Raw genomic sequence first — 27505 nt, forward strand, 5'->3', positions numbered from 1 at the left:
TTAAAGTACATAAAATGTTTTACAGTATTCAGACATACATGAGAATAATTTGTACTTAACAAGTAGGTCATTTGAGTGGTTTTTATAGGGATGTATATGATTAACATTGAAGGGTTATTTTCCTACATCAATGTCTACCATCAGCCTTACATTGTTTAGCGTAATATTGAGGACACTGTTGTAGTACACTGAAATACACTGTTTTTATTCAGATAATTCTATAAGTACATATACATTCAGAGGATAAGCTTCAAAGTTTTTATTGTTCACAGGATCCTCAAACATAAATCTTCTTCCTGGGCGTGCGAATCAAACATGTGAAAAGAAATTTAGCTTATACATCTGCAAGAACGTCTCCTATAATAGCAACCTATGGATTTTCTCGTCTTATGGTAGATTATATATCAAAATTAGAAAATCTGACATCTTATGTTAGTAACACATTTTAAGCAATTTGCAAATGAGCCAAATGAGTAATATAGGCGCTGTTATTCCCCTGTTTAATTGTTGTCCTCTATAGAGACTACACCTTTGTCCTAGGACCATTGACTTTATCAAACTTGATTAAACAATAAATAGAGATGGTCGGGCATCAAAATGACTAAATGTTGAATTATTCATCAATTTCTTTTACGTTTCTATGAAACACTTTCCTAAAGAAAAAATAACCCTAATTGTGGTTATACACTAGCCTTGGGATCAATGTTTTGACCATACTTAAATATTCATATGACTATTTGTCACCCTTCTATTCTTCAGATGATTAAAATAAAAACCGTTAATATTCTCAAATAAATAAACCTGCGTCATTGGTTCACTGTATGATAATTGTACAAACTGATAAGGACACTGGTTTCTATGTTTATTTAATGCTTTAATTTATATTTAAACAGCTTTCATGATATATAGTTCATTCATGCATGAAATAAACACCCCGAAGTAAGACATTCGTAAAACATGTAATAATCTCTGCTGGAAAGAAGGAAAAATTAATCTGCAACACAAATCACCATAAATGACAAAATTCTACACAAGAGTTTGCAATGACTTACAAATCAACAGTTATTTTTTTTTCTTTTGGCATTGTTCTGACACAATTCTATAGCCATCATCTCTAATCTGTTTTTCACTATAGAGAGGTATTTCCAAACTGAATGATTTTTTTACTATAGAAAGGTATTTCCAAACTGAATGATTTTTTTTTCACAGTAGAGAGGTATTTACAAACTGAATGGTTTTTTGAGTTGGAATGAAAATGAATTTGTTTTTGTGCGTAGGATCACAACGTACACAGATTTTCTGTGTAAAAAAATTGAATTTGAGCAAAAGAAATAAGCGTGTCCATCTTTATGATATATCTTTATATCCTCAATAATATATAATATATTATCTCTTTATACAAAAATCTCAAAAAGCATAACAAAAGTGCATGCCTTTCGCACAATAACGGAATATGAAACAAACTCTTAAAGACTGATTATATAAACAGTGTGATGACAACAAACATTGCGTTCTATTTACGTAAATATCATTCATTTATACATTCAGCAATCATCAATTAGAGCGAGAAACACAATCAAAATTTCTTACATCTGATAATAAGTACATAATGTTTTCTAATATACATAAGTTTAAGTAAGATAAAAGCAAACAAAATGCTTTTTTCGAAAATCTGTCATTCAGTACAAAATGAAATAAATATGTATTCTAGATCTAGAGACAGCAAGTAAGTTAAAACATTGACCAGAATTTGGCACATTATAAAATCATCAGTTACAAAACATATACAACTGCTAATGTAAACAAAATAATTTATAGTCAAACACGTTTATAGCGAATTACTAGAAACGGTTGCATCCGATTCATAATCTCTTTTTTTTTTTTTGTTATCCAATTAACGTACTCATAAATTTGTAGTGCTGTGTGAAAAAAAATATTTTAACAGGATTGTCCATGACCGCTCAATGCCAATGTGCGCTATAAACTTGTTTCACTGTACACTGTACATGTCTGGACTTTTTTACTGTACATTTCTGGACATTTTGACTGTATATTTGTCTAGACTTTCCTCAGTTCCATATTTCGCCTGTTATTCCCCACTGCTCCCCTCCCGTCATCTCTTCCTTTGTTATTACCTCCTATGTAGTATGGACCTGGATTTTTCACCGGCCCCCTTTCCTTTTTATTCTAAATATGAAAGCTATTATCTTTATTAAAGCTCATTTTATGATCAAACAAATGTATGTAATTTTTTCACCATCATAAACTTTTCATTACTAGTGTTATTATTTTTCTTATGAAGAAACATTTTTGTTTGTCAGCAAATACAATCCATCAATAAATCAAATGCTGACTTCGCATTGAATTTTCTAGGGATTTTTCAGGGTTTTTTTCCAGATCATGACAAGGAGCACACGGTGGGTGTGACCGATCGGCAGGGGATGCTTACTCCTCCATGGCACCCGATCCCACCTCTGATGTTTTAGAGGTCCGTGTTTACTCTGCTCCTGATTTGTATTGTTTTTATGAACTATTGAGTTTGAATACTGTTTGTTATCTCCATATTTCATTTTCTGAATCTATGTAGCTTTTTTTTAAAACAGATTTGTATTGCAACTGATTTTTTGAATTTTCTCTGTTGATTTTATACGTTAAGATTACACATAAATGTTAAGATACCAACCTTTTTCCTGAATTTCTTTAGCTTTGGGTCTTCGCTCGGTGTGTTAACAGAGCAAACTTTGATGAAGACGCCCATCATAATCACAATCCCGACTACAATTAGCATTACACCCCACCAATGTTCCTGTAAAAATAAAGAGAATCACGACTCCGACTACAATAAGCATCACACATCACCAGTGTTCCTGTAAAAATAAACAAAATCACGACCCCGACTACAGTTAGCATCACACCCACCACTGCTAACCCTAACCCTAACACTGACGCCCCCGATTACAATAAGCATCAAACCCCAACAATGTTCCTGTAAAAAAATTAACAGAACACAGTAAGCATCACACCCCACCAATGCTCCGGTAAAAACAAACAGACTGTGTAGATATGCCAGATGGAGACACTGTTCTTCCTGTAAAAATAAAAACAAGTTCTTTGGAAAATACTACTGTTTTTGCTTCAATATATAGTTTAGTATCAAAAATACGAGGGTTGTTCGGAAAGTTCGCGGACTTCTGTCATATCTTTTTTACGTAACGTCATATTATATCAAGGTTTGGTAGAAATGTTTTTACATTAAATTCAAATGATTTTTATTATAAATTTTAGAGATATTATAATTTATTTCCAACTTATTCAGAGTTTAAAACTGTAAAAATCGGGTCGCGGAGCTGGTCAAAACTTTGTAATTTACAAACAATACCCTAAATAATGTCTGTAGTCATATCCTCTAAAAATGATACAAAAACGCAAAAACTTCTAGACGAAAGAATAAAAAAAATGTTTCATCGTTTCATATTTCAAATTATGAATTAATAGATTGCTTCGTGGAAAAGAAATCAATTTCAGAAGATAGGTAGTCCTGGGTAAAGAAGGCAAAAAAAGGTGACGTAGAACGTCACGGAGCAGCAGTTTACGATACAATTTCGTGTGTAATCTGGAAAACTCCAGAATAAACTCTGAAAATGTAAGAGAAAGGGAAATATATCAAAAGCCTGTCGTGCATGTGTGTGTAAATGGCTCAGGGGGCATTTGAATGATACAGACTCTGTTTGGGACGAGGACAATCTGTGAGGAAATGGATTATCTGTAAAAATCTATCCAAACACTTAAAGTTGGTTAGGTCATAGAAAGAGAAAGGCACTTCACAGTTGCTGATTTTGTGAAAGCACATTTACGCGCTAAAAAAAAATAAAACATAAAATACAATAAAATTATGCTACTGGAAGGATTGTTAGCAAAATAAATTTCAATTGATAGAGAAACGTTTTTAGTATGTGGATATTGGGCCAGACTATGTGAAATGTATAGGGAGATTATTTTGAGAACCTCATGATGCAATGTTTTTAACGTTATAATGTTGCTCCGGGGTTACCAAACATGTTGATTTTAAAATTAAGTAAATTAATTTCTATTGAATCGAATGGAATGAAACTTCATACACCAACAAAATGACATATGATAATGTGCTCATTTTTAATTTCTTGGAAATAGTATAACGAAGATTGAAACGGTCCGTGAACTTTCCGAACAACCCTCGTAAAGTGTTCACAAATCATGACAAATACAGGAATATAAAAAAAATACAGAAGGGAGTGGGGGTTAAGATTTATAGTTATTCCAAGTTTACAAGTGTATGATGGGATAATTGGGCCTTATAAAAACTCTGCAAAACAATACATTTTCACAATAACTATTACAAAAAAAGCGTTAAAAATCTCTTGTTTCAATGTTATTGACTTTTCTAGAACTTCAGTGCTTCACATATAAGCATGTCTTATTTTTGCAAATACTAAATACATTTACATTTTCGTAGAAATTTGTAAATTTTGTAAACATCCTTGGTAAAATTAAGTTTGGGATAAATCTATAGAGAACAGTCAAGCCAAAGAAGTCTAACACATATTAGCTTAATTGCAAAATAAATAAATCGATCTGTAGACCTTTCCACAAAAGATATTAGAACTAAGACAAAACCATTTCAAATCTTTAAAATGTAGTTAAGCTATATATGACCTAACAACCTTGCAACATTGTTAGGCCATTATTTACACACTGAATTGTCGACGGATTTTTCCCTGATTTCCCGATCATGTCAAGGAGCACACGGCGGGTGACCGGTTGGCAGAGGATGCTCACTCTTCCATGACACCTGATCCCACCTCTGATGTTTTAGTGGTCCGTGTTTGCTCCAAAAATTGTATTGATTAAAGAATTTTTGATCTTGAATATTGTTCGTTATCTCCATATATTTCATCTCTATAATATTTTAATTTGTTGTGAATAACCTTTTACAATGAATTGATATCCTTATAAAGCTAGGAAATCAAAATTATCTTAGTCTTAAGAACTGTTATAAACAAGAAAAAAATAATTTGACGCAATTGTGAAGAGTGATTAAATTTGTTTTGTTATAACACACAATCACTAAGTTATGACGTCTTTACATACAATGATCCAGTCTTTAATTGTGGTAAGAGTTTCTTCTCCAAAGATCAAATTTTTCAGTCGTTCCAGAGGACCCTCGTTATCCACGCCTCTACATCTGTGGAATACGTCACAATAGCCCTGATAGTTGTTACAGGGTGTGCCTAATATATGCATCAAAAACGTCAAAATACCTTCAATAGCTGTTATATATTGTATCTAAGATATTCACAAACATAAAAAAAAATAACTAACAATATGTCACAATACCCTTTATACTTGTTACAGGGTGTACCTATATATTTACAAAAAATTACTTATTCATAGTCGTAAATAAATACATATGTTTGTTGATAATTACATCAGTAAACAAGTAAATAGTTAAATAAATAAAATAATTAAATTAAATATAATCGTTAAATAAACAAAATAATTAAATTAAATATAATTTTATATAGAAAATATGTATTATTATCATTTTTAATGGTCATGTGCATACAAATTCGTTTTTCTTAATTACATTTATGAAATAAATATATTTTTACCTACAGAATATTAAATTTATTAGTTTTAATATTACTTTGATCGCTCAATCGCTAACCTCCTTTGCTCTGGACGTAGTATATAGTTGAAATATTTGCATTTTTGTTAAAGTTATTTGAATTTTATAATTGTTACCGCTACTTTGTACTAGATTTGCGCTAGAGAGTGTTTTATAAATGATATAAAACTCTTAAGATTATTATCAATACCGTATGATGGGATTTAAGCCACCATACCATTTTGGGACTACTAGCAAAAGTCTTGGCAGGGCTAATTATAATGCAGCCTATAATTAAATAAAAAAAATATTTCCCAAGAACAATGAATAAATTTATTCCTGAAATTGCTAAGATTGATAACGTTATTTATAAATTCGATAAAATTGTTATATTTGGCCAATCCCTAAAAACACATAAAACGGTATCTTTTATAATTATATCCGATTACCGATATACCGGCCAGTCCTATAAACCAATGCAGGTCTTGAATCGGATGTGTTGAACTTTGTTAAAGTTTTCTAGCACTATTTGTATCCATATGAAAATTTGAACCTATACTGATATTTGTGTATCTAAAAGCTTTTTCAGATTATCTGGCTATGAATAAAAATTAAATTTTCTCTTTTGCTGTATGTTTGATAAATTTTTTTTCTGTAATAAAAACATTATAAATAACGTTTACTAGATCCTTTTAATTGTGATATCTTAAGTTTGTGACTTCCATAGAAAACATTAATGAATTGGTGAGTAGCTTTTCGTAAATTTGTGTTTAATCTATTTTTTTTTTTTTTTTTTTTTTTTTTTTTTTTTTTGTAAAAAAAATGTGTTTTGATTATATAGATAGTTTACTTGTTCTTTTGTGTTTGTTATGGCCTTGTCTTTGTAGCTGTGTTTAATATATCTGATGTTTGTTTGTATATGTGTTTCTAAATCATAAACTATATATATACCTGAAGCTACCGAAATAGGTGAATTATCTCCTCTCTTATTCTTTACTTCTTTAACTAGGTTACTGAATATATCTGGAATTCCTTTTTGGCCCTCCGAGACGTAACACGTGTCATTGGCATCTTAAAGAAAAGAAATAATGATTATTATCACATTCTTACTTCATATTAATGAAAAAAAAAAGGAAAGAAAAAAGTTCCATTCTATTCTGATTGGACAGAGTTAGCGAAATAAAGGAGTACGTCATTAAGTTTTGGAAAACTTAAACAAGAATAGTCTTTTGCTTTCAAACTGAGAAAAATATAGATACATGTATGAAAACGCTGAAGATGAAAACCATGAGTGTCGTTTCTCGCCTCGCCACTTTTATATTGTGAGGCCGGATAACGGTATTGCAATTAGATAAATCAAACATCTTAATTTTGTGTTCCTGAATTTCAGAATGAAATAAAACTACAAACCTGGTTTACAAGATAAGTAACACAATTTTTCTTTCTGTTCAACAGAGAGAGACCCCGACATTCCAATGTAACAATCATCCCACGTAGAATTCCAGTGAGCATGTGAAGAATGGTTATAACCTATTCTTTTACAGAGGGACCCTTCACATACCTAAGGGAAAAATGTGGTGTATTAAAAAGCATTATAAAAAGTAGACTGCATTTACAGGAGGTCCTTTTAAGCGCTTAGGGACAAAATGGTGGTTTATTACAAATCACTGGAACATGGAGGCTGAATATCAGGACTTATATATATATAAAAGATTTATAATACAAGTTTTGATGACAAATAAGGTTTTTTTTCTAATAAGGAGGCTTAATATACTTTTAATGTACTGCTTTTAAACTTGGCTATTTTCTAAACCCTGGAACAGGTAATTTTTTTTTAACAGGTAGGTCAGGAAATCCAACGATTCAATTATCTCACTTTATATTGTACGGATTGAGAAAGTCTATTACCTTATATACAATTTGGAGTTCTACTCATTTTGAAAACTGGCTTTATTCTTAATAGATATTTGAATTTTTCATAAGTTCAGTTTAATTACAATGTATAAAACTATGTATGTAAAAATTTAGTTTGTCCATTCTTACCCCCTTTATGCAGACTTGAGTATAATCGTTACAATACGTCATATCCTCTTTATTTTTAGGAATTGGACACTTTGCGCTACTTCCGGTGAAGAAGTTAAGAATCAATACTCATAAATTATTTTAGATTTAATATGAACAACCAAATCTACTAAAATATACTTTTTTTGCATGCACTATCTGATATCAATTTTTTTTCACAACGTTTTTAAAAAACATTGTACGAATAAACATTCAAGGAAATATAAATTTGTTGTGAGATACATTGAACTAAAACGCATGAATTTGAATACCAAAAGATTTAGTTTCATTTTTGCTTGTTCTTTTAAATCTCAGTACTTCCTCAGGCATGTTTTCTTTTAATATAATTTTCTCGTGTTTGTTCTTTTTTATTTTTTCCAAAAAAATATAACTAATGCATTGAAAAATTCCTGATTAAATTTGTAATAATATTTTTCTTAAACAAAAATATTTAACGTAAATTACAGAAAAGTTTGATTTATGTTTTTTATGTAGAAAAGGATATTTGCATTTTTGCTCTTCGCTACAGTCCGTGGCAGCTCGACAAACCATCATATTTGCTGGTTTAAAATCACATTTGTCTGTACAACATGGGCCTTCAGTTGGACTAAAAATACACATCTTATTGTAATAATCCTTCTGAAATAGAGGCTTTTTGTGATATATAGAGAGTGGAAATTAATTACAGTAAGATAAAAGATGAGAATGTGATAATTTTAAACTGATGATGAAATTTAAAACGAAAGAATATCCTTTTTCATAACAGAGACCTTAAAACTTTTAAACTTATTTCAATTATGATCTAGCGGATTTTGGTACTTGTTTGTAAGGATCTTTATATTTACACATCTGTTTGTCGTTTGGATCGCTGCTCCGAGGGTGGCAGCAATTGTCTGTACAATCATCTTTATAGCCACAATCACACTGCTCCCCTTCCTCTACTATACCGTTACCACAGAATGCCGAGTTCGATGCTAAAAGAAAAAAATTATTTTTATATGTTAGTATTTTACTTCTCTCAATCAATTCAATTCAAACCTCAAAGGTCACTAAATGTAATAGATTAGAATAATTATGTATGTATCTTTACTTGACAAATGTAATTATCAACTTAAATATTAATTTTCTGCGTCAAGAAAAAAAAATGTGAAGAAAGGATTAGATGTTGCAAAACAAATGACAGCAAAACGTTATTGTATTTCCAGTTTCTGACTATTACTACAGCGTCTAACACTTATATTTCCTTTACTGTTAGAGAGAAGATAAGGTACCAATTACATTTGAAGCAGTTGTATTTCCCGTTCCTGCCGTTCACTACGGCGTCTAAGACTAACGTGATGTTTTCCTTACTACACTTGGAGAAATGGTCGTTGTTAGGACGGTTACCCTTGGTTGCGCTTGGATACATGATAAAGTTACCTGGATCTCCACCTGGAGCACAAATAGTTCCACTGTCATGCTGAAAATAAAATAATGTATAAATTAATAAATCAAATAGTTGATGAATAAATCAGCAAATAATCAATAAATCAATAAATAGAGTCAGCAAAAAAATTAAATACATTTTAAAAATTGCAATGAATACAGGAATGAAAATATAATTAAAAAGCTGAATTGATATCATGATACTATACACTTATTGGATGATCGTGAGGGAAATATGAAGATTTATTCAGCCAAGAAAAATCATATTCCCCGAAGGCTTTGCCCGAGGGGAATATGATATTTCTTGGCTGAATAAATCTTCATGTTTCCCGAACATTCATCCAATAAATTGTTTATTATACCAAAACAAGTAAAAACTTTAGATCTAAACATAAACTTTCAATTTCGGCAAATTCGCTTTCAAAAGTTTTTTTTTGTTTTTGTTTTTGTTTTTGTTTTTTGTTGTTTTTTTTTTAAATACCGTGTAAACTTAAATCTTCAAATTCGGCAAATTCACTTTCAATTTTAACAAAGTGTTACTGAAACAATTTACACAAGTCCATTAGCAATTTTGTTACGTGAACCAGACTATTGTGACATCTACTATTCTCTGGAGTTTTCGTTCAACGAACGATGACTATTGCGGGAAAATGCACTAGGTCTCCGAAAAGGTTGAATATGATGAAAAGAATGACGAATACATGGAAATATGAAGTTTTGTGTCCCTGTCACGTGATAATCTAGAACCAATCAGATAACGCGTTGTATGAGGTATAATGAGAAATATAATACGTATTATGGATTTTGCATATTGCTAATCCGAATAACATAGTATTCAAAAAATGGTTGTGGTACTCTGTTAAGAATGCAAGCAAAATTTCGAAAATGATAGAAATATATTTTTTAAAAATGATTATACTTAGGTGAAAGCAGTGACAGAGTCTCTGGGAAGAGATGGACTGTATATTCCCTTCGACTTAAATCAAGTATTACGTAATATTCGATATATTTGTATTCTAAATAGCGAGATTCAACTGTAGTTAATGATTAATTAAATTTCTATTTATATCGTTAGTCCCCTTAACCCCAAAACGCACATTTCAAAGCTTAAAACTCCATGTATATTTCTAAATATCAAAGTTTACTATCCCGGTATTCAGGCTCTTCTGTATACTTCTTCCCTGTTCTCGTACTGTCCTATAGCGCTCACATACGCCCCCTGCTGCAGCTGCACGGTGAAATATCCCTAAAATGTGAAGATAACAAACAGTAAACATGCTTCAAAGTTAAATTCAACAATACAAAACCAATATAAGAGATTGGATCAGGTGTCATGTGGGAGTAAACAATCCTGTCAAAGTGACACGCCCACCGTGAGCCATTTATAAAGCATGACAGTATACAGGATCTCTAAAGAATCTAACATTTTAATTCCTCTACATAGCTATTTTTAAGCAGTAAATCTAATTTTTTTATCTTCGTTATAGGCATATCCCTTTGAACTACAGACATTTTTAGAACCGCACGGCCGTAACGTAATAAAATTCCAGATTATAAAGCCAAGTGTGCTTTCCAGAAGGACAACGGTACGTTATAAAACGAATATATACATATAAAACTTTTTTACACACAGCATAAATACGAATTATATTTTTATTTCATTTCACTATAAATTCCATATAAACTTCCATACTTTTACACATTAATACGGCATATATGTTTTTTTATGAAAAAATTGTGGCCGCTCCACATCATCACACCCTTTGGTATATAAACCTGGAATTTCATATCCCTTTTTTATATTGAGGTTGTCTTACAGGAAATCACTTGGCTATATGAATCCGGTTTTTTTTACGTTTCTGCCGTCGAAAATATATATATGTATATGTTTCTTTGTGTAATATGATAAAATTTGAAAATGACAAAAAGTGCCAAGATCATGGAAATTTGATTCGTAAAAGATTTTTTTACAAGTTTTTTTTTTCGGAGGAGGAGCTAAGTGAAGTTATTTTTAGTGTCTCATATATGAAGTCAATATGAAACGAAGAAAAGGTTTGAAATAGGAACAGTTAGAAGGATAATTTTACCCGTGGGCGATCCAACCCAGGCTAGTCCGAGAGTGCCTTTTGAGAAATCCCGATAGGTGAAAGCAAACGCCAGACAGAAAGGATCATGATTGTCCAAGGAATTCAGATTCAAAAAATTACTGACGTCGATGTTCGGATTACAGAAGCTCAGAGCATTGGTCCGAAGATACGTGGTACACTGTAGGGATTCGTCCGTCATCATCTGATTTATAAAAAATCCGAAATTTATAATCTTTATTTAGGGAAATGTAAAATTATTAGGGATGTCAATTTTGTCAATAATTCATATTCGAAAATTCAATGAAAGTATTCGAATATATTCGAATATTCGATAAAAGAAATAAAATCTGTTTTATTTTAAATATGCATCATCCTACCCTCATGAAAGGTTTAGCGTAGGTATACTTATATTGGAAGTAAAATTGTATGAAGACTTTTGTAGGTGTACAATAAGAAATTTCATTTGATATTTGTCAACGTTTGAAATATATAATTGATTTAAAGGTAGAAAAGTATAATTTTAACAAATGAAACGTGTATTTATAGTAGCTTCAACTGAGGAACCAGTCGTCTTACAAAAGGCAAGACAGTCGTAATGGTATAATGTTCAGATTTCAATACGTGTAATAAATTACAATTATCTGCCTAATAAGAGATATGATTATAATCTTTGATACAATGTAAACAAATATTTCCATAGACAATTTTCCTAGGTAATTAACTTATTTCCCGATAATGAATATAAAATTCAGGATTATGTACAACCCGAGATAATTAAGTAATTTACACATTTATCCTGAAATTAAGCCCTTCAAAATATTAATTACAGATTAATTCTATCGGACATTCATTCAATGATCAATTAATTTTATTTTGATAAGTATACTCTTCACGCCTTTTAGACATTCTTAGATTTCATTTGTTGTTCTCGATTCTAGATCCGATCGTATCTAACTAATAAGAACTATGAGATTGCGTTTTGTATTATACATAAAGCATTATTGTACGATTCTTTAACACCTTACTCAAAACAAAATACATGTAATTTAGTAGATTTATAAGTTAAGAAAGTAGTGAAAGAAATCAGGCGATCGAAATTGATCGCTAGTAAATTAAACAGGGATAATTCCAGCACTGTTCTAATAAAAATTTATAAATCACAATACTTCTTTTTATGAAATCTGAAAAAAAAAACGAATATTCGAATCTTGAATTCATATTCTAATATCAACTCATCGAATGAATATTCGAATGTTCGAATATTCGTTGCCATCCCTAAAAATTATATAACCATGACACAAGGAAAATATTTGCAAGTAAACTGAAACACATTCCAGATATCTGTCGAATGAAACTATAATATATTTCAGATATCTGCACAATGCAAAGATTAACATATTTATATGTCTCTTTAATTTAAACTGTAATATGTTCCAGATATCTGTACATTGTAAACTGTTACATATCCCAGATGTCTGTACAATGTAAACTGTTATATATTCCAGATGTCTGTACAATGTAAACTGTAGTATATTCCAGATGTCTGTACAATGTAAACTGTTATATATTCCAGATGTCTGTACAATGTAAACTGTTATATATTCCAGATGTCTGTACAATGTAAACTGTAATATAGTCCAGATGTCTGTGCAATGTAAACTGTAATATATTCCAGATGTCTGTACAATTTAAACTGTGACATGTTATAGATATCTAAACAATGTAAACTGTTATATACTATTATATATTCCAGATGTCTGTACAATGTAAACTGTAATATAGTCCAGATGTCTGTACAATGTAAACTGTAATATATTCCAGATGTCTGTACAATGTAAACTGTAACTTGTTATAGATACCTGTACAATTTAAACTGTAACTTCTCCCAATGTAAACTGTTATATATTCCAGATATCTGCACAATGTGAAATGTAATATATTCCAGATGACTGTACAATGTAAACTGTAATATATTATAGATATCCGTACAATGTAAACTGTAATATATTATAGATATCTGCACAATGTAAACTGTTATATACTATTACAGTGCCCACTGCCCAATCCGACAACTGTGCAATCCGGCACACTGGACTTTCCGACCTCATATTTTATTCCCAAAAAATTCTTTAAATTTTATATAGAACAAAACACTGTATATTCCGACCACTGTACATTCCGAATTCCGGCGCTTTTTTGTCATCAAAACTAGATAATTACATTATGATTTCGCCTGGGTAATCCGACATAATTACACGGGTGTTCCGTAATTAGCCGCAGGCCAGGTGACATGAATGTCCCGTTTGGCCACAAGATTGGTCTACTTAGAGAGTAGTTAATTACATGTAAGTTTGAAAGTGTTTATGTTGGTTTTAAATGATCAGTTTTTTAATTAAAAAATTAGGCAATCAATTCTCTTTGTTGTTATCAGTTTTATTCTCGCATTCACGCGACAGAAAATAAAAAGAGTACATGATATTTTGATTACATTAAGATTTTTAGCTTGAAATTAAAATCAAACATGCAGTCAGTCCTTCATAAAGCCATGGCCCGAAAAAAAAGAGTACGGCGAACGTAACATGTAGACAATACACAAGTTGAATGGTACATCTTGTCTAAAAGAAAAAGTTTCATTTCAGGGTTAATATACACTGAATTAAGCAAGGCTGTGCACATAAAGGATTTGCCAGAAGCAAAAATACCGCTTTAAGTTGCCCATTAAATTATAAAATATTACGATTGTTTGATAAAAAACACAATGTTTTAGAGTTACGTCCGGTTGGTATGAAAAGTCGCGTGACGGTATTAAGAGCACAGTCTATATTGAGAAGTAAACAGTGGAGAAAATTCGGAGAGAAATGTAGTGTAGAAAAAAAAATACCACTGTGTAAAGAAGGTACATGTAAACGAAATATTTACTTAACCATCTACTGCTTTAGTAAAATGCTAAAAATTAAATTGCAACATCTCGAAGCGATCGGCAGTTGTTTTGTCCATTAGAAAAAGAAACATCGTATATAACTACAGAGTTTACTAATGCTCAAAGAAATGCTAATTAACGAAGGTATATTTTATACAACAAAGAAACACACAATTATGCAAACATGTTGACAATTAAATACACGTGTACTCTAAACCTAATGAAAAATGGTTTTTGAAGTCATTTGACACCAATCATAACGCTCAGAAATATTCAACACTGGGTAATCCGACACACTGTCTAATCCGACATTGATTTTATTTCCCGCAGCATGTCGGATAAGACAGGTTTCACTGTATATATTCCAGATGTCTGTACAATGTAAACTGTGATATATTCCAGGATCCGGTTGCACGAACGTTAGTTAAATTTAACTGGCCGTTAACTTTGCGTTAACCCGACGTTAAATTTAACGGCGAGTTAAACCGGTTGCACAAAAGTTAACTAACAGTTAAACCTTAATTAATTTTCAGATTTAACTGAGGTTACCTAGGTACATTAAATATTTAATTAAACATTATAATCAAGATCGCGGACTTGTTATCATTTCAAAATTTGTTTTCTGGGAAGGAAGAACTTATACAAAGATAATAGAAATGTCTGACTTGAGCAACTTGCAAATTCAATCCCGATTTTTATTTAGCAAGGTTGTATAATACATGTGCATATTGCGGATATGTGTTGCGATATTATCTGCAAAGAACGAATCATTCCATATGAGTGGAGATGTATGTATTTTTTTTATTCGATTATGCATACAATAAGTGACATTATATTTTATCACAAAGATCATCATTTTAAAAAAAATTAACTTCAGACAAGTTACTGAAAGGTAGGTTAATCGTTGAATTCTACATACATTAGGCATGTAAAACGAGTATGGTCCCACTTTTTGAAAGATTTTTTTTTTTTTTTGAAAATTTTTTTTTATTTTTATATTCAGTACCCCTCCCAAAAATCAATGCCTCGTGTTAGAACTTAATACAGAAAACTACATTATATACTTTGTAATTGTATTGCTTTTACTGCATGTAAAAGACTATATTTCAATGCAAAAAATTATATTTGAAGTAAATATCTTTAATAATATATTTAGTTTTAACAAATATAAGATAAACATTTAAAGTAAATAACTTTGCAAATAAAAACATTTATGAATTGACGTCATCTAAATTATGGCGTCAGAAATATTTCACCATAGGTAAGGGATATGCGCGTGTAGAACGGTTTTAACATAGAGTTTTAAAACTATAAGGCATCAATTAAATGTGAGTTAGCTAATTTGTTTTTAATAGACTTTCGAACAACAATATTTTAACTGACAGTTACGTAACTCGTCGTTAAAAATTTTACAGCTAGTTACGACACTAACTGGAAGTTAATCTAACTAACGTTCGTGCAATCGGATCCAGATGTCTGTACAATGTAAACTGTAACATGTAATAGATATCTGTACACTGGCGTCTTACTGTTGTTCTCTGTATCCTGAAACTCATTTCTTCAAAACATGGCGGCCCTGGTATCGGGCCCCAATAAGTCTGAAACTTGGTAAGTTTTTGAACTGTTGATTTTGGTAAAATCTTGTGATTTCAAATTTTCCAGGTCTTCCAACAATCTGTTGGAATTCCCATGGGTACCAATTGCGCCCCGTTCTTAGCGGACCTATTTTTGTATTCATATGAAGCAGAATTTGTCCAAAATCTTATACGTGAAAAGAACCGTTCACGGTAGCTCAGTCGGTAGAGCGCTCGCTTCGTGATCGGGAGGTCGTGAGTTCGAATCTCGGCCGCGACTGACCTAAGTCGATAAAAAATGGGTAGCAACTGTTCCTTCGCCATGCGCTCGGCACTTTGAAGTGAAAGTTGCGGGTCCTTCGGATGAGACCTTAAAAACCGAGGCCCCGTGTCACGGCAGGCGTTGGCACGATAAAGATCCCTCACTGCTCAATGGCCCTGAGTGCCGAGTAAAGGTCAAAATTTGAAGCCCTTCACCGGTATATGGTGACGTCTCTATATGAGTGAAAAATTTTCGAATGGGACGTAAAACAACATACAATCAATCAATATACGTGAAAAGAAGAAAACACTTGCTGTGGCCTTCAACTCGACATTTTGATATATCGACGACGTATTGTCAATTAACAATGGCTATCTCCATTCTTATGTCCATACGATATATCCCGGTGAGCTTGAGATAAAAGATACCACAGAGTCTGACACATGTTTCATATTTGGATATTTTACTTGTAAAAGACGTTAATGGTAATCTAAAAACCAAGCTTTATGATAAACGTGATGACTTTAACTTTTCAATCGTCAACTTCCCTTACTTATGCAGCAATATACCTTCATCACCTGTATACGGGGTATATAACTCTCAGTTCATTCGATACGCAAGAGCATGCTCTACGTATGTACAATTTCTAAAACGAGGTAAATTATTGACGAACAAGTTGATGAAACAAGAATATCAGCTGTCTCGTTTAAAGTCATCATTTCGTAAGTTCTATGGTCGATACAATGACTTTGTCAGCAAATACAATTTATCATTGAGTCAAATGCTGACTGACGTTTTTCATACTAATTGTTAGGCCATTATTTACACACTGAATTGTCGACCGATTTTTCCGTTATTTCCCGATCAAGACAAGGAGCATACGGCGGGTGTGACCGGTCGGCAGGGGATGCTCACTCCTCCATGGCACCTGATCCCACCTCTGATGTTTGGAGGTCCGTGTTTGCTCTGCTCCTATTTTGTATTGTATAATGGACTTTTGAGCTTGAATACTGTTCGTTATCTCCATATATTTCATTACAGGTGTAAATTGTGCAATAGTTTAATAATAATACTCTGTAATAGTTTTTTTTCTGTTCCGTTTTCCCGTGCTTATTAGTAGATGCCTAATAATTATAACTCACCTGTAAGGGCCAAGATTCATATATGTCCTCCTTGTATATAATGGAGTGAAAATCTAGGAGTCGGGGAGAATTCGGGAAGTACCGGTCCCCCGACTGGATGAAGTAAATTTTCTCTGGTGACAGCATTATGGTACCCTGAAATATACCACGCAGTACCGCGCCATGGACAGCGCTGTCTGGGACTCCTATAAATAAAATCAAAGTATTAAGAGTACTGATAGGCGGAAGTAAATAAACGGTATTAAAGTTTACATTTAAATATTGATTTGAGGCAGCTAAATGGCTCTTCGAAACATGTTGACCTTATAATAAAATACAATATTCTAATGCTGTCAAACAATACACATTAAAAAAATCTCTTTAGAAATATTTTCGTTTTCCAGTATAACTAAAATTCTAAGCCGTTTTCATATACTTATATATATTTTAAGAATATTAAAGAATCCTTTTCCTCTGGGGAGAAGTTCGGAAACTTTTAGATATTCTGAAAATATTTTTGTTGTAGTTGTTTACAAATAATCAATTAAATAAAAAAAATACTAAAAATTTCGAAAAATGTAATCATCTTACCAATACTTTATTTTTCTGTTCAGTTTTCTCTAGTAAATGTTACATAAAAAATACATTAAAAATTAAAATAATTAAAAAAGTAGGTGGAAACCAATCAAAATTCTAATGCTTCGATATAAAATTTTAGTGAACTCGTTGGTTTTATACTACAAAAAAAAGGTATGATCTCAAAATGAAATGTGACAAAATTATGTTCATAAATGGCTTCATGATGAGGAAGGCATTTGAGAATGTTATACAAGAATATTGCTTAATTTAAAACACGCACGCACATACACGCCCCCCACCCAACCCCCCAACCCCCACACACACACACGAAGTTACCTCGAACATGACCATCATATATAAAAGATGTATCTACGTGCTCCTCGGAGCCCTCTGGTTGGCGAGATTTGTGATCAGCTGAGAAAACGCTGTCAGGAGGATGGAGATTTAGATGGAAGTTTCTTAGAATAGAAAATAAAGACTTAAGAGTAACCCCAACCCTAAAATAGAAAACAAAAAATGAAGACTAACCCTTATCCTAAAATAGAAAACAAAGAGTGAAGACTGACCCTTATCCTAAAATATAAAGCAAAAAGTGAAGAGCTCCACAAATACAATACAGAGAAGTAAAGACACAAAGGATAAATCAAACAAACAAGAAACCTTTTTATAAATTTCTTAAATATCACGAGTTTCCACAAAAAATATAAATATCTTCTACGAGCTTAGAACATAAGTACGTTCTCGTAATGCCGTATATAATCATTTAAAATCCGATGTTCTGTAGTAAAAAAAAATAATTCTTAAAATGATGCAAGATGATGACTTATTCGATGGATGCATTATAAAATTATGTAAGATAATTATATATTCTATGGATGCATTTTATCAGGATGTACGTTATTTATTATTTGGAGAATTATATATGGATGTACTTTACTTATTCTATAGATGTATTATACAGGCAAGAAGTATTGAAAATGAGGGGTGGACAGCAAGACACAAAAGAATTATCTTATCTGAAAAATAGCTCATTCTCTCCATCTACTTGCTGCTGAGCTATCAATTTGATTCTGTGATCGAATCCGTCTTCTTCCCACCAGTCTTTCTTAATATCGCTTATTTCCTCGGAGAGACTTCTGATTGTGCTAAGTGAGTCTGTTATTTCCCCGAGGCTAGCTTGAAGACTAGAGAGTGAATGCACAGCACTGATCAACTCAGGTGTGAATTGGTTACCTGTAATGCTCGGTACAGAGAAAGTGTGTACTTCTACAAGTGATTTCTGCTCACTGCGGCTCCTGTTCGCGTTTGTTAAATACAAAATATCATAAGTTTTGCAAAATGCAAGCAAACACGGACTTGAAAAAACAGAATTCAGCAATCTTCAATACTTACTCCAAGAAATGTATACCTTACATACACACATTGGAAGAAATATAGCCTTTTTTAGGTCTGAAGAGCTTAGAAAGCAATGACTGGCCTTAGCTCTTTCACCTGATCAAGGTACTTAAAAATCTGGAAAATGGCCTTATCTACATAATAATACATCTCAGAACTCGCCAGCTTAATCAAGATACTTACAAATCTTGGAAGTGCACTGTCTGCATAATAATACATTTGATCAAACCTTTCCAGCTTCATCAAGATATTTACAAATCTTGAAAAGGGCCTTGTCTAAATATTCGACATCCCAAAAATGCCAGCTTTATCAAAAACTTTAAAAATCTCAAAAAAGCGTTTTCACATTATACATTAATCCAGCTTCATCAAGATATTTTCAGATCTTGAAAGGAACTTGTCTGCATCATACTACATCTCAAATCTTGCCATTTCATCAAGACACATACGGATCTTTACAAGGGCAATTTTTGCATAATACATCTATGATTCTAGACCTTACAAATCTCATCAAGATATCAAATCTTGAAAGAGTCATATTTACTTCATAACAGATGAAAACCAAACCAGATCATGATAGATGCATCAGGAAGGTAATCTTAAAACGGTCCATTCTACGAATATTCAGTACAACATCTTAAAGCCAATACTCTAAAATAGAAATGCTCTGAACCAAAACAGGATATTCGTATTTATTCAGTGTCGGAATACATAAATACGTTTTGGTTATGTACAAATTATGGAACATCAATAACATACATGTACCTTATGTACTTCTTTTCTACATCAACATCAATGTCCAAAAAGGAACAGAAAGCCACTTTGGCACCAAAGAGGTCTATTGAGTTAGAATTTAACTCTACAAAATAAATTAAAAATGTTTCATCACTCTTCAAGGTTAATATCAGGAAAAATCCAATTATCTTATTTACAGAATTTGAAAACAGCTTCGGTACATTTACTAGATCTTTCCACTTTAGAATTGTGAGCACTAGCAATTATGCCCGAAGTGTGTGGACCCCAAACATACTATCAATGAATTGAGAAATTCGCTAGTGATCTGCCACTTATCATAATCAATAACATTAAAGTCAGGTAAGGTATTATCCTCTCTTGGAATCCAAATTATATAAAGCGAAATAGCAAATCATACACTCTTGGTTTGATACTGAAAACTAGAGTTTGAATGACTATTGTACTGGCTTTCTGAACAATTTACGCACAATTTTGCAATCAATGTTCCACTGTGCTGCTTTCCATTATAAAGAAAATTGCAAGAAAATTTAATACCATCTATCAGGGTAATTCAGTGACGTTCAATTCTCTTCATATAGAACTCGTCAATGATTGGAATTTTTACTACTTATGATGTACAATTTTCATTTCCATTTCTGCAAGCTTGGCAACATTGCTAACATTCGAAAATACTATAACAGAAGATATCATTACATATTTTGATTAAATTTCATCAAGATTTATGCATAGAACTCTAGATCTGTTCTAACCATATCATGAAATTCAAAATAGATTAAATTGTTCCCGGTGAACTTAATTTTCTAAATGTAATTAATTGTGTCTCGTAACTTTTGTGTCAGATTTGTATTAAAAACATTGGAATTTTTGGACTTTGTTCATAATTGCTACCAAATATGAACCCATTCAAAAAATGATATTAAATAACTATCATGGCTTCTCAAGAGTTAAACGAAAAGTCTTAGACATTTCGTAAAACTGTACGGAACTAAATTCAAACCGAAAAGTTGACACATTAAAAAATATATAACCATCCTTCCACAAAAGGCAAAAGAGGTAACATAATTCCTGTGCATCTATATTAATGTGATCGTGACCAAATTATAAGTTAAATTTAATTAAAAGAAATTTATCTTTCTAATTTCTACGAAATTGTTTAATTCGCTTAAACTAGCATTAGCCTCTTTTTACCTGAACCATTGTTATCTGCAACCATAAGTGGATTGACCAGGAACTCTTTGCCTACGATCTGTGTCCAAATGCGTAACAGGTTCTCTGTTTGGTGCGTGTGTCTATTTGCTTTCAGAATCGTAGGCGAATTCTATACTTTTTTCTGTTTTTCAATTTTTGTGAGCTATGTACTAATGAAAGAAACTATACTGGCAGAGGATGAGTTTTTAACTGAAAAACAATTTTGTAGTTTTCTTTTAGTCACTAAAGCTTTCGTTGTTATTAAATTGTTATTAAATGGATTTTGTTACCTTCATGCGAAAGTTACGTAGAAGACTAAAACGGCTGTGCATGCTGCCTAGTCCCCTTCATCTTATTATGAATAAAACAGTGTTTAAACTTACAATTTATTTTGCACACCTTTACTTCTTGGAGAGAGTCGTAATAAACTACCAGTTGATAGCTGCTCCTTCTTTTGTGCAAGTTTTCCCACTCAAGGTCTTAATACGTCTTGAACAATAAAAACGTGTCAAAAATGACCGAAACCTCGTACCCGTTTGTTTGTACATACATGTAATCTTTTTTTCTGCAAAACTGCATGAGAAGAAGCTAGGCTCATCTCGAATAAACTGATTTCGATATTCACTTAAACAATTTGTATTTATCTGCTTCGACATAAGCAAGGAATAGTCTGTTGCAACGTAGCAGCGAACTTCGAATGACTTAAAACACGCGACTATCTACCTTACACGTAAGTGAATTATGCGAGGCAAGGATTTTACATATTCACCCGTTAACAAAATAAATAACCAAGCAATCTGCTTTACCGATAGACCTATACTGCATTCATAACCAACACACCTGTTTTCCCATAATTTTATAAATATATTTATACATTATTTCCCTATATATGCATAATTATATTCCTCATCTAATCATTTGACTTTAAGATATCAAAATGCCAACGTAGACAAAATAGAATGCTTTATCAGGAGACATACCCGACATAAGATCGATCTGAAATTTTTTTGTTGTCTTGGATCTGTCTGAGTCGGTGCTTTGAACTGTGAATCAAATGAAGAAATCTAAGTATTTATATTTCTATGCATTTCAACTGCAGCAAAAATTTAGACGATTTATATAAAAGGTAGTTTACCAGCTGGTTCATTTAATAATTCGCAAATAAACGGAAACATTTTCCTCCTCTCCAACGTAGATTCAAGAACAATGCTGCCATTCCCCTTCTTGCTGAGAACACCGAGTGCCCTTTCTGTGAAAATAAATGATGCCTACTATTACAGCAACTAGATATCCATTGCAGGAAAACACAAGTAATCAAAAATCATTTAAAATTATTTAATCAATGAGAATGTGGATTTGAAACAACTTATGATGAATATTTCCTCAAAATATATCTTATTAGGGACTTTGAAATGGCTTTTGTGCTTTTCAAAGAGGCAGTACTAAGGGTATTTAATTTTTAATTCATTTTTAAGAACATCAAGAAGCATTGCTGGATTTTTCAAATGTAAACTTCAAAGGGCTTCTTAAAGCTTTCTGCATCTATTCTGGGAAGAGATTTTGTGAAAGAGGGGACATATAAAATAGACAGAAAATAGATGTCTGGATGTAAAAGTAGAAAAAGACGAACAGTGACCAATCTCATAAATCAAGAGAAGAGTACAAATCACGAACAGAAAAAGCACGGACCTAGAGGTGAGAACTAGGAAAAAGCATGGCTAAGCTAATAAAGTACACGTAATTTTTCCACGCCGGACATATTTCCACTAACTCTGTGGGCATACACACATACACACATTTCCACGGAATATCATCATAGCGGACTAAAATAGTTCAATTACATACTCAGAAGTATGACATATTCATTACTAATGAAATATGAAAAAACGAACAGTAATTTAACCAAAAGTCTATTGGAACTATAAAAAGTGGGAGGAGAGCAAACACGGACCACTAAAAACACCAGAGGTGCCATGGAGGAGTAAACATACCCCGTCTACAGTCACATTCGCCGTGTGCTTTTTGGAATGATCGGACAAACAGACAAATCCGTACACTATTCAGTGTGAAAATAATTCCTTAACTTTATTTTTATAGATTAATTTATTAGTAATCTAATGCAACTAAATATAATTATAATAAATATAAATAAACAAAAATAAGCCTGTTTTTTGTCGTAAGCGAATAATAATTGCCCTAAAACTGCAGGCCCTACCAGCGTCCCAGGATCACGACAATTAGGAATCAAATCCCCTTATTTTTTTAATGACATAGAATTGTTTTAAAAAAAAACAGTAAAACGGTTCTCAAAATAAAACACTTTATATAAAATTTTTTGAATGACTAATACGTTATATATCATAAAGCTTATAAACCATATGCACACAGTTCGAGAAAATATATTATTACTGCGTAGGTGAAGTTTATGTATGGAAGTAGTACTTGTAGATGAAATGTATTATGGAGATAACGAACAGTAATCAAGCTCAAAAGTCCATTAAGACAATACAAATCAGGAGTAGAGCAAACAACAACCTCTAAAACATAAGAGGTAGGAGCGGTGCCATGGAGGAGTAAGCTTTTCAAATCGGGGAGCACAAGTATTTATATGGTTGGTAGTTGTAAACCGGAGGCATGATAAAGGTTCTGCATTTTATTTTTGTACCCAAGGATTAAACAGCAAATGCAAGTCCGTGGAAATATGGCTCCTCGTGAAAATGAATACGACTACAGTAAATGAGAATCTTTAAAAGATTTAATTTTAGATCTTATTTGTCCATACCAAAAGCAGTATCCCAGAGGACAAGGCTGTTATATGTATACTGTAGAAAATACAGCAGGACAGTAGCCAAACAGTTCCAAGGACGAAATCACTGAAAACTGAGGCAGCCTTCTAAAATGTCTTTTGTTAACTAAATTTTTACAGTTTCCCATAGTACTTACGAATAAAAACAGTGGCCAAAGGCATGTTATAATACTGTTTTATAATTTATTTGTTAATAGATTCATTAATGTAAAACTTACTCGTAAACTTCTGACAAATAAATTGATACTTTGAGTTACCGTGAGACTTTTATAACTTTATCTGAGACTTAGAGTCCTAATATCTCCTAAGGTCCATACAAATGATGTAAATTTTAGAGAAAAACAAATATGTGAATATACGAGTACAATATACCTGGTACGTATACTCCTCCTATGCACCTGATTCCACTCTGGAATTTCAAGGATCCGTGTTTTACTCCCTATTCACAGATTTGTATTTTTTGTATTCTATTTTGAGATCGATTTCTGTTCATTAACTTGACCTTCTAGGCATCTGATCCCACCTCTATAATTTTTGGGAGTCCGTGTTCACAGATTTGTTTTGTTGGTAGATTTTTTGAGATAGTGCATTGTTCATTATCTTCCATTTTTCATTTTTCATGTAAGAATTGGATAAAATAAGATATTAGAATTTAACATTCAAAGTAAAAAATATGTTGATTTACTATCTTTAAAACTAGTTAAATATACTTTACTATAGTGCATTTTATTAAGGAAATGTAAATTAATAAGGGAATGACTTTTTTTTACAAAGATTGATCGAAAGAAAATGTGTATGGCATAAAGCGATAGACCTTTCTTTGCTATTATGAGTATTTACTGGGTTTTCTAAGAGATAAATGTATAATAACACAGAGAACCAGTAGTTTAAAGGGGATTCATTTATGGAATATAATTTTTGCCTTTCTTTCCGGAAAACAGAACGTTTGCATCATTGTTGTAAAGTGTTTTGCAAATCGCATTGCACTGAATGATAAAAGTTTTATGTATTCTTTTCATCGATTTTGATCTGAAAAGTAGAAGTAGGAAGGTATGAATATCTTCTTTAGCCCAAACAAGACCCTGACTTGAACCTAATAGAAAGTATACGGTTTGATAATATTGCACAGCACATTCTTTTGTCAAAGATTCTAGAGACAAATTGGAGCGTCAACTTCAAAACACCATAAACAGTTTATAGTCTATAGTGACTATCAACAATGATAGCAAAGTTGCAAAAATGAAATCAAAAAGTTTTTAATTCAAAAGAAAATACTTAAGTACTGAGTATTCCAAAACGATATCTAAGCGATTTTGATTCAAGAGAAAATACAAGTATAAAACAAGATATTACGTTGAATTTCTAGAATAGATATGCTTAAAATATATACTTGCCGTTAAATATCAATTGAGTACTCCTTATTATTCCAAGACAGGGAAATTCAGTAAAATCATACAAAAAATTTCCCCTTTCGTCAGGAAGACTGGCATTATGTTCAACACACGATTTCCAAGCCTTGATCCATTCAGTCGAACTAGTATTACGATATTTGATGACAATTGTATTTTTTCTAATACCTGTTAATAATGATTATTAGATAAGAAGAAAATAAATAAAAATAGGGATCATGCAAAATATTTATAAAACACTTAAATATAGTAGATTACTTTACTCTGATAAAAAAAAAAGCAAAATGTGAAGAAAGCTTTATTTAGCACGTGATAAGTTCAAGGAAGCAATTTACAGCTGAATTTCATATGAAACTAGCAGATTTTTTTAAATCAGAAAAAGTTTAAATCGAAGCACTATAGACCTACTACATTATTTATTTATGCACATGAGAACTGAACTGTAATAATGTTCTTCATCTACAAGACTATAGAAATACTCGAAGAAAACACCTCATCATTAAAATAGTATCAAGAATTCTATGAGAAATCAGCATCCCTATATATATATATATATATATATATATATATATATATATATATATATATATATATATATATATATATATATATATATATATATATATATATATATATATATTGACAGATGAAAACTTACTTTGTAAACACAGAGTTGAGCACGTTGAAGTGTTTTGGCAGACAATTCTTTGATAAGGTAGATCAACATCAGGTAGATACAAAGCATTGCATTGATCCTCATGGAGTTGTTTAAACCCCCAGAAAGTTGTGTAATTCACTGAAATTTATCAAATGCAAATGATTTTATTCCCTATATATAATTTATTACTTCTTTTGACTTAGAATATTTTATTAAAATTCATATTACAAGCATTTATTTAATGATAAATAAATATATAACCATCTATGACTTTGTAGAGTGAAATTGCCTCTGTTCCTCCACACGAAGTCTCAATCACATCAGAACATCGCCAATCACAGAGCGATTCTGGAAGCTGCTTTTTCTCAAATTCTTTAATATTCTCTGGTATTACGTAACAGGAAGTGTTCTGTAGTATTAAAAGACCAATAGTAATATTTTACTATTTTTATTAATGAATAAACAGTCTTGGTAAAATAATATGTCTTCCTAGAGTCTTTCAATAAAAAAGAGCATTTTATTTAAGAAAATAAGAGATATAAATTAATTAAGAATCAATACAACTTTTAAAAACGTGGAAAAATAAATCGTACTTAGAACAAAACAAACAAAATGTTGTTTAGAAATTGTAATAAAATAATTTCCGAAAAATCCTACCCAAAACTTACTTAGGTATGTCACTCCTGATATGAGTTTTACAAGGATTTTTGTGAGAATTATATTGTAGGTAACTACTCATATAGCATGACTAAAATAGCAAAGAAAATTGGGGGTCAGTGGGTATCTTACTGAGCAACGGTACAATTAACTTATCCTTTTTTATACTTAAATTGTAACATTTAAATTGATCACTATTACCTTTGCCATATTTGACAATAAGAAATCCTTAGCATAATTTAAATTGTTTAATTTAAAAAATATTTAAAATTGAATTTTGACAAAATAATTTTGGAGTTAGATGTTTTGATCAAATTTTTCTCCAAAGCTGACAAGTAACATACCTTAAATTAAAATTATTTTCCTTAAAAAATTCATAAATAAAATCTAAAAATTTGAAAGAACCTTGCAGCCTTAAAGTTATTTCGATACAATGGGGCATAAATTTTAAACACAGGTTGTCTAAAATAATCTTTTGCATAAATTTAAAACAGGCGACATCCGATAATATCTTCAATGTTAGTAAATCAAAAGAAGATTTCTCTGAATGTTATATCAAACAAGAATTGTCCTAGATGTTTAATACTAGCGTTATCGTAGTTTACCTTAGAATTATTTAGCTTTCTGCCCTGTTTTGAATATCTTACTTTTCTAAAATGTAAGATAAAGACACAAACGAGATCATAGAAAAACCGCACGTACATGTATTCCAATATATGAACTTATCATCTTGTCCGGTGAATCAAATACAAGATTACAGTTGGGGTGCAGTTCACCATTGTGTGTCAGATTTATATGATGACAGCCTGTAAATAAGTTAAACAGGACTTAAATGTATACTTCATCAAGAAACTTATAAAGGTCAGGCTGATAATAATCTTGGAATTTATCAATATCATCTGAACATGGAATATTTATTAGAACTTTTGAAACCTGAACATTCGTTTCCTTTTATCATGATAA

General features: G+C 31.6%; 1 protein-coding gene across 1 annotated transcript; it reads right to left on the reverse strand.

Annotated features, from left to right (window-relative positions):
* Window positions 1–1673: 1673 nt before the first annotated feature.
* Window positions 1674–26752, reverse strand: LOC133198526 (disintegrin and metalloproteinase domain-containing protein 10 homolog). The gene is made up of 21 exons (XM_061334608.1): window positions 26744–26752; window positions 26147–26294; window positions 25886–26023; window positions 22148–22261; window positions 21993–22055; window positions 19834–19927; window positions 18010–18170; window positions 17116–17300; window positions 15667–15777; window positions 11218–11419; window positions 10268–10358; window positions 9401–9432; window positions 8984–9214; window positions 8525–8679; window positions 8211–8326; window positions 7688–7772; window positions 7055–7205; window positions 6596–6715; window positions 5128–5267; window positions 2684–2806; window positions 1674–2187 (listed from the first exon to the last, which is right to left on the reverse strand). The coding sequence occupies exons 1-21, from the start codon at window positions 26750–26752 to the stop codon at window positions 2059–2061; spliced, it is 2598 nt and encodes an 865-aa protein (XP_061190592.1). The 3' UTR covers window positions 1674–2058.
* Between the last annotated feature and the right edge of the window lie 753 nt (window positions 26753–27505).

Source organism: Saccostrea echinata, unplaced genomic scaffold (assembly GCF_033153115.1).
Source record: "Saccostrea echinata isolate AGI-Se365-2 ecotype Australia unplaced genomic scaffold, CSIRO_AGI_Sech_v1 ptg000033l, whole genome shotgun sequence".
Taxonomy (NCBI): domain Eukaryota; kingdom Metazoa; phylum Mollusca; class Bivalvia; order Ostreida; family Ostreidae; genus Saccostrea; species Saccostrea echinata.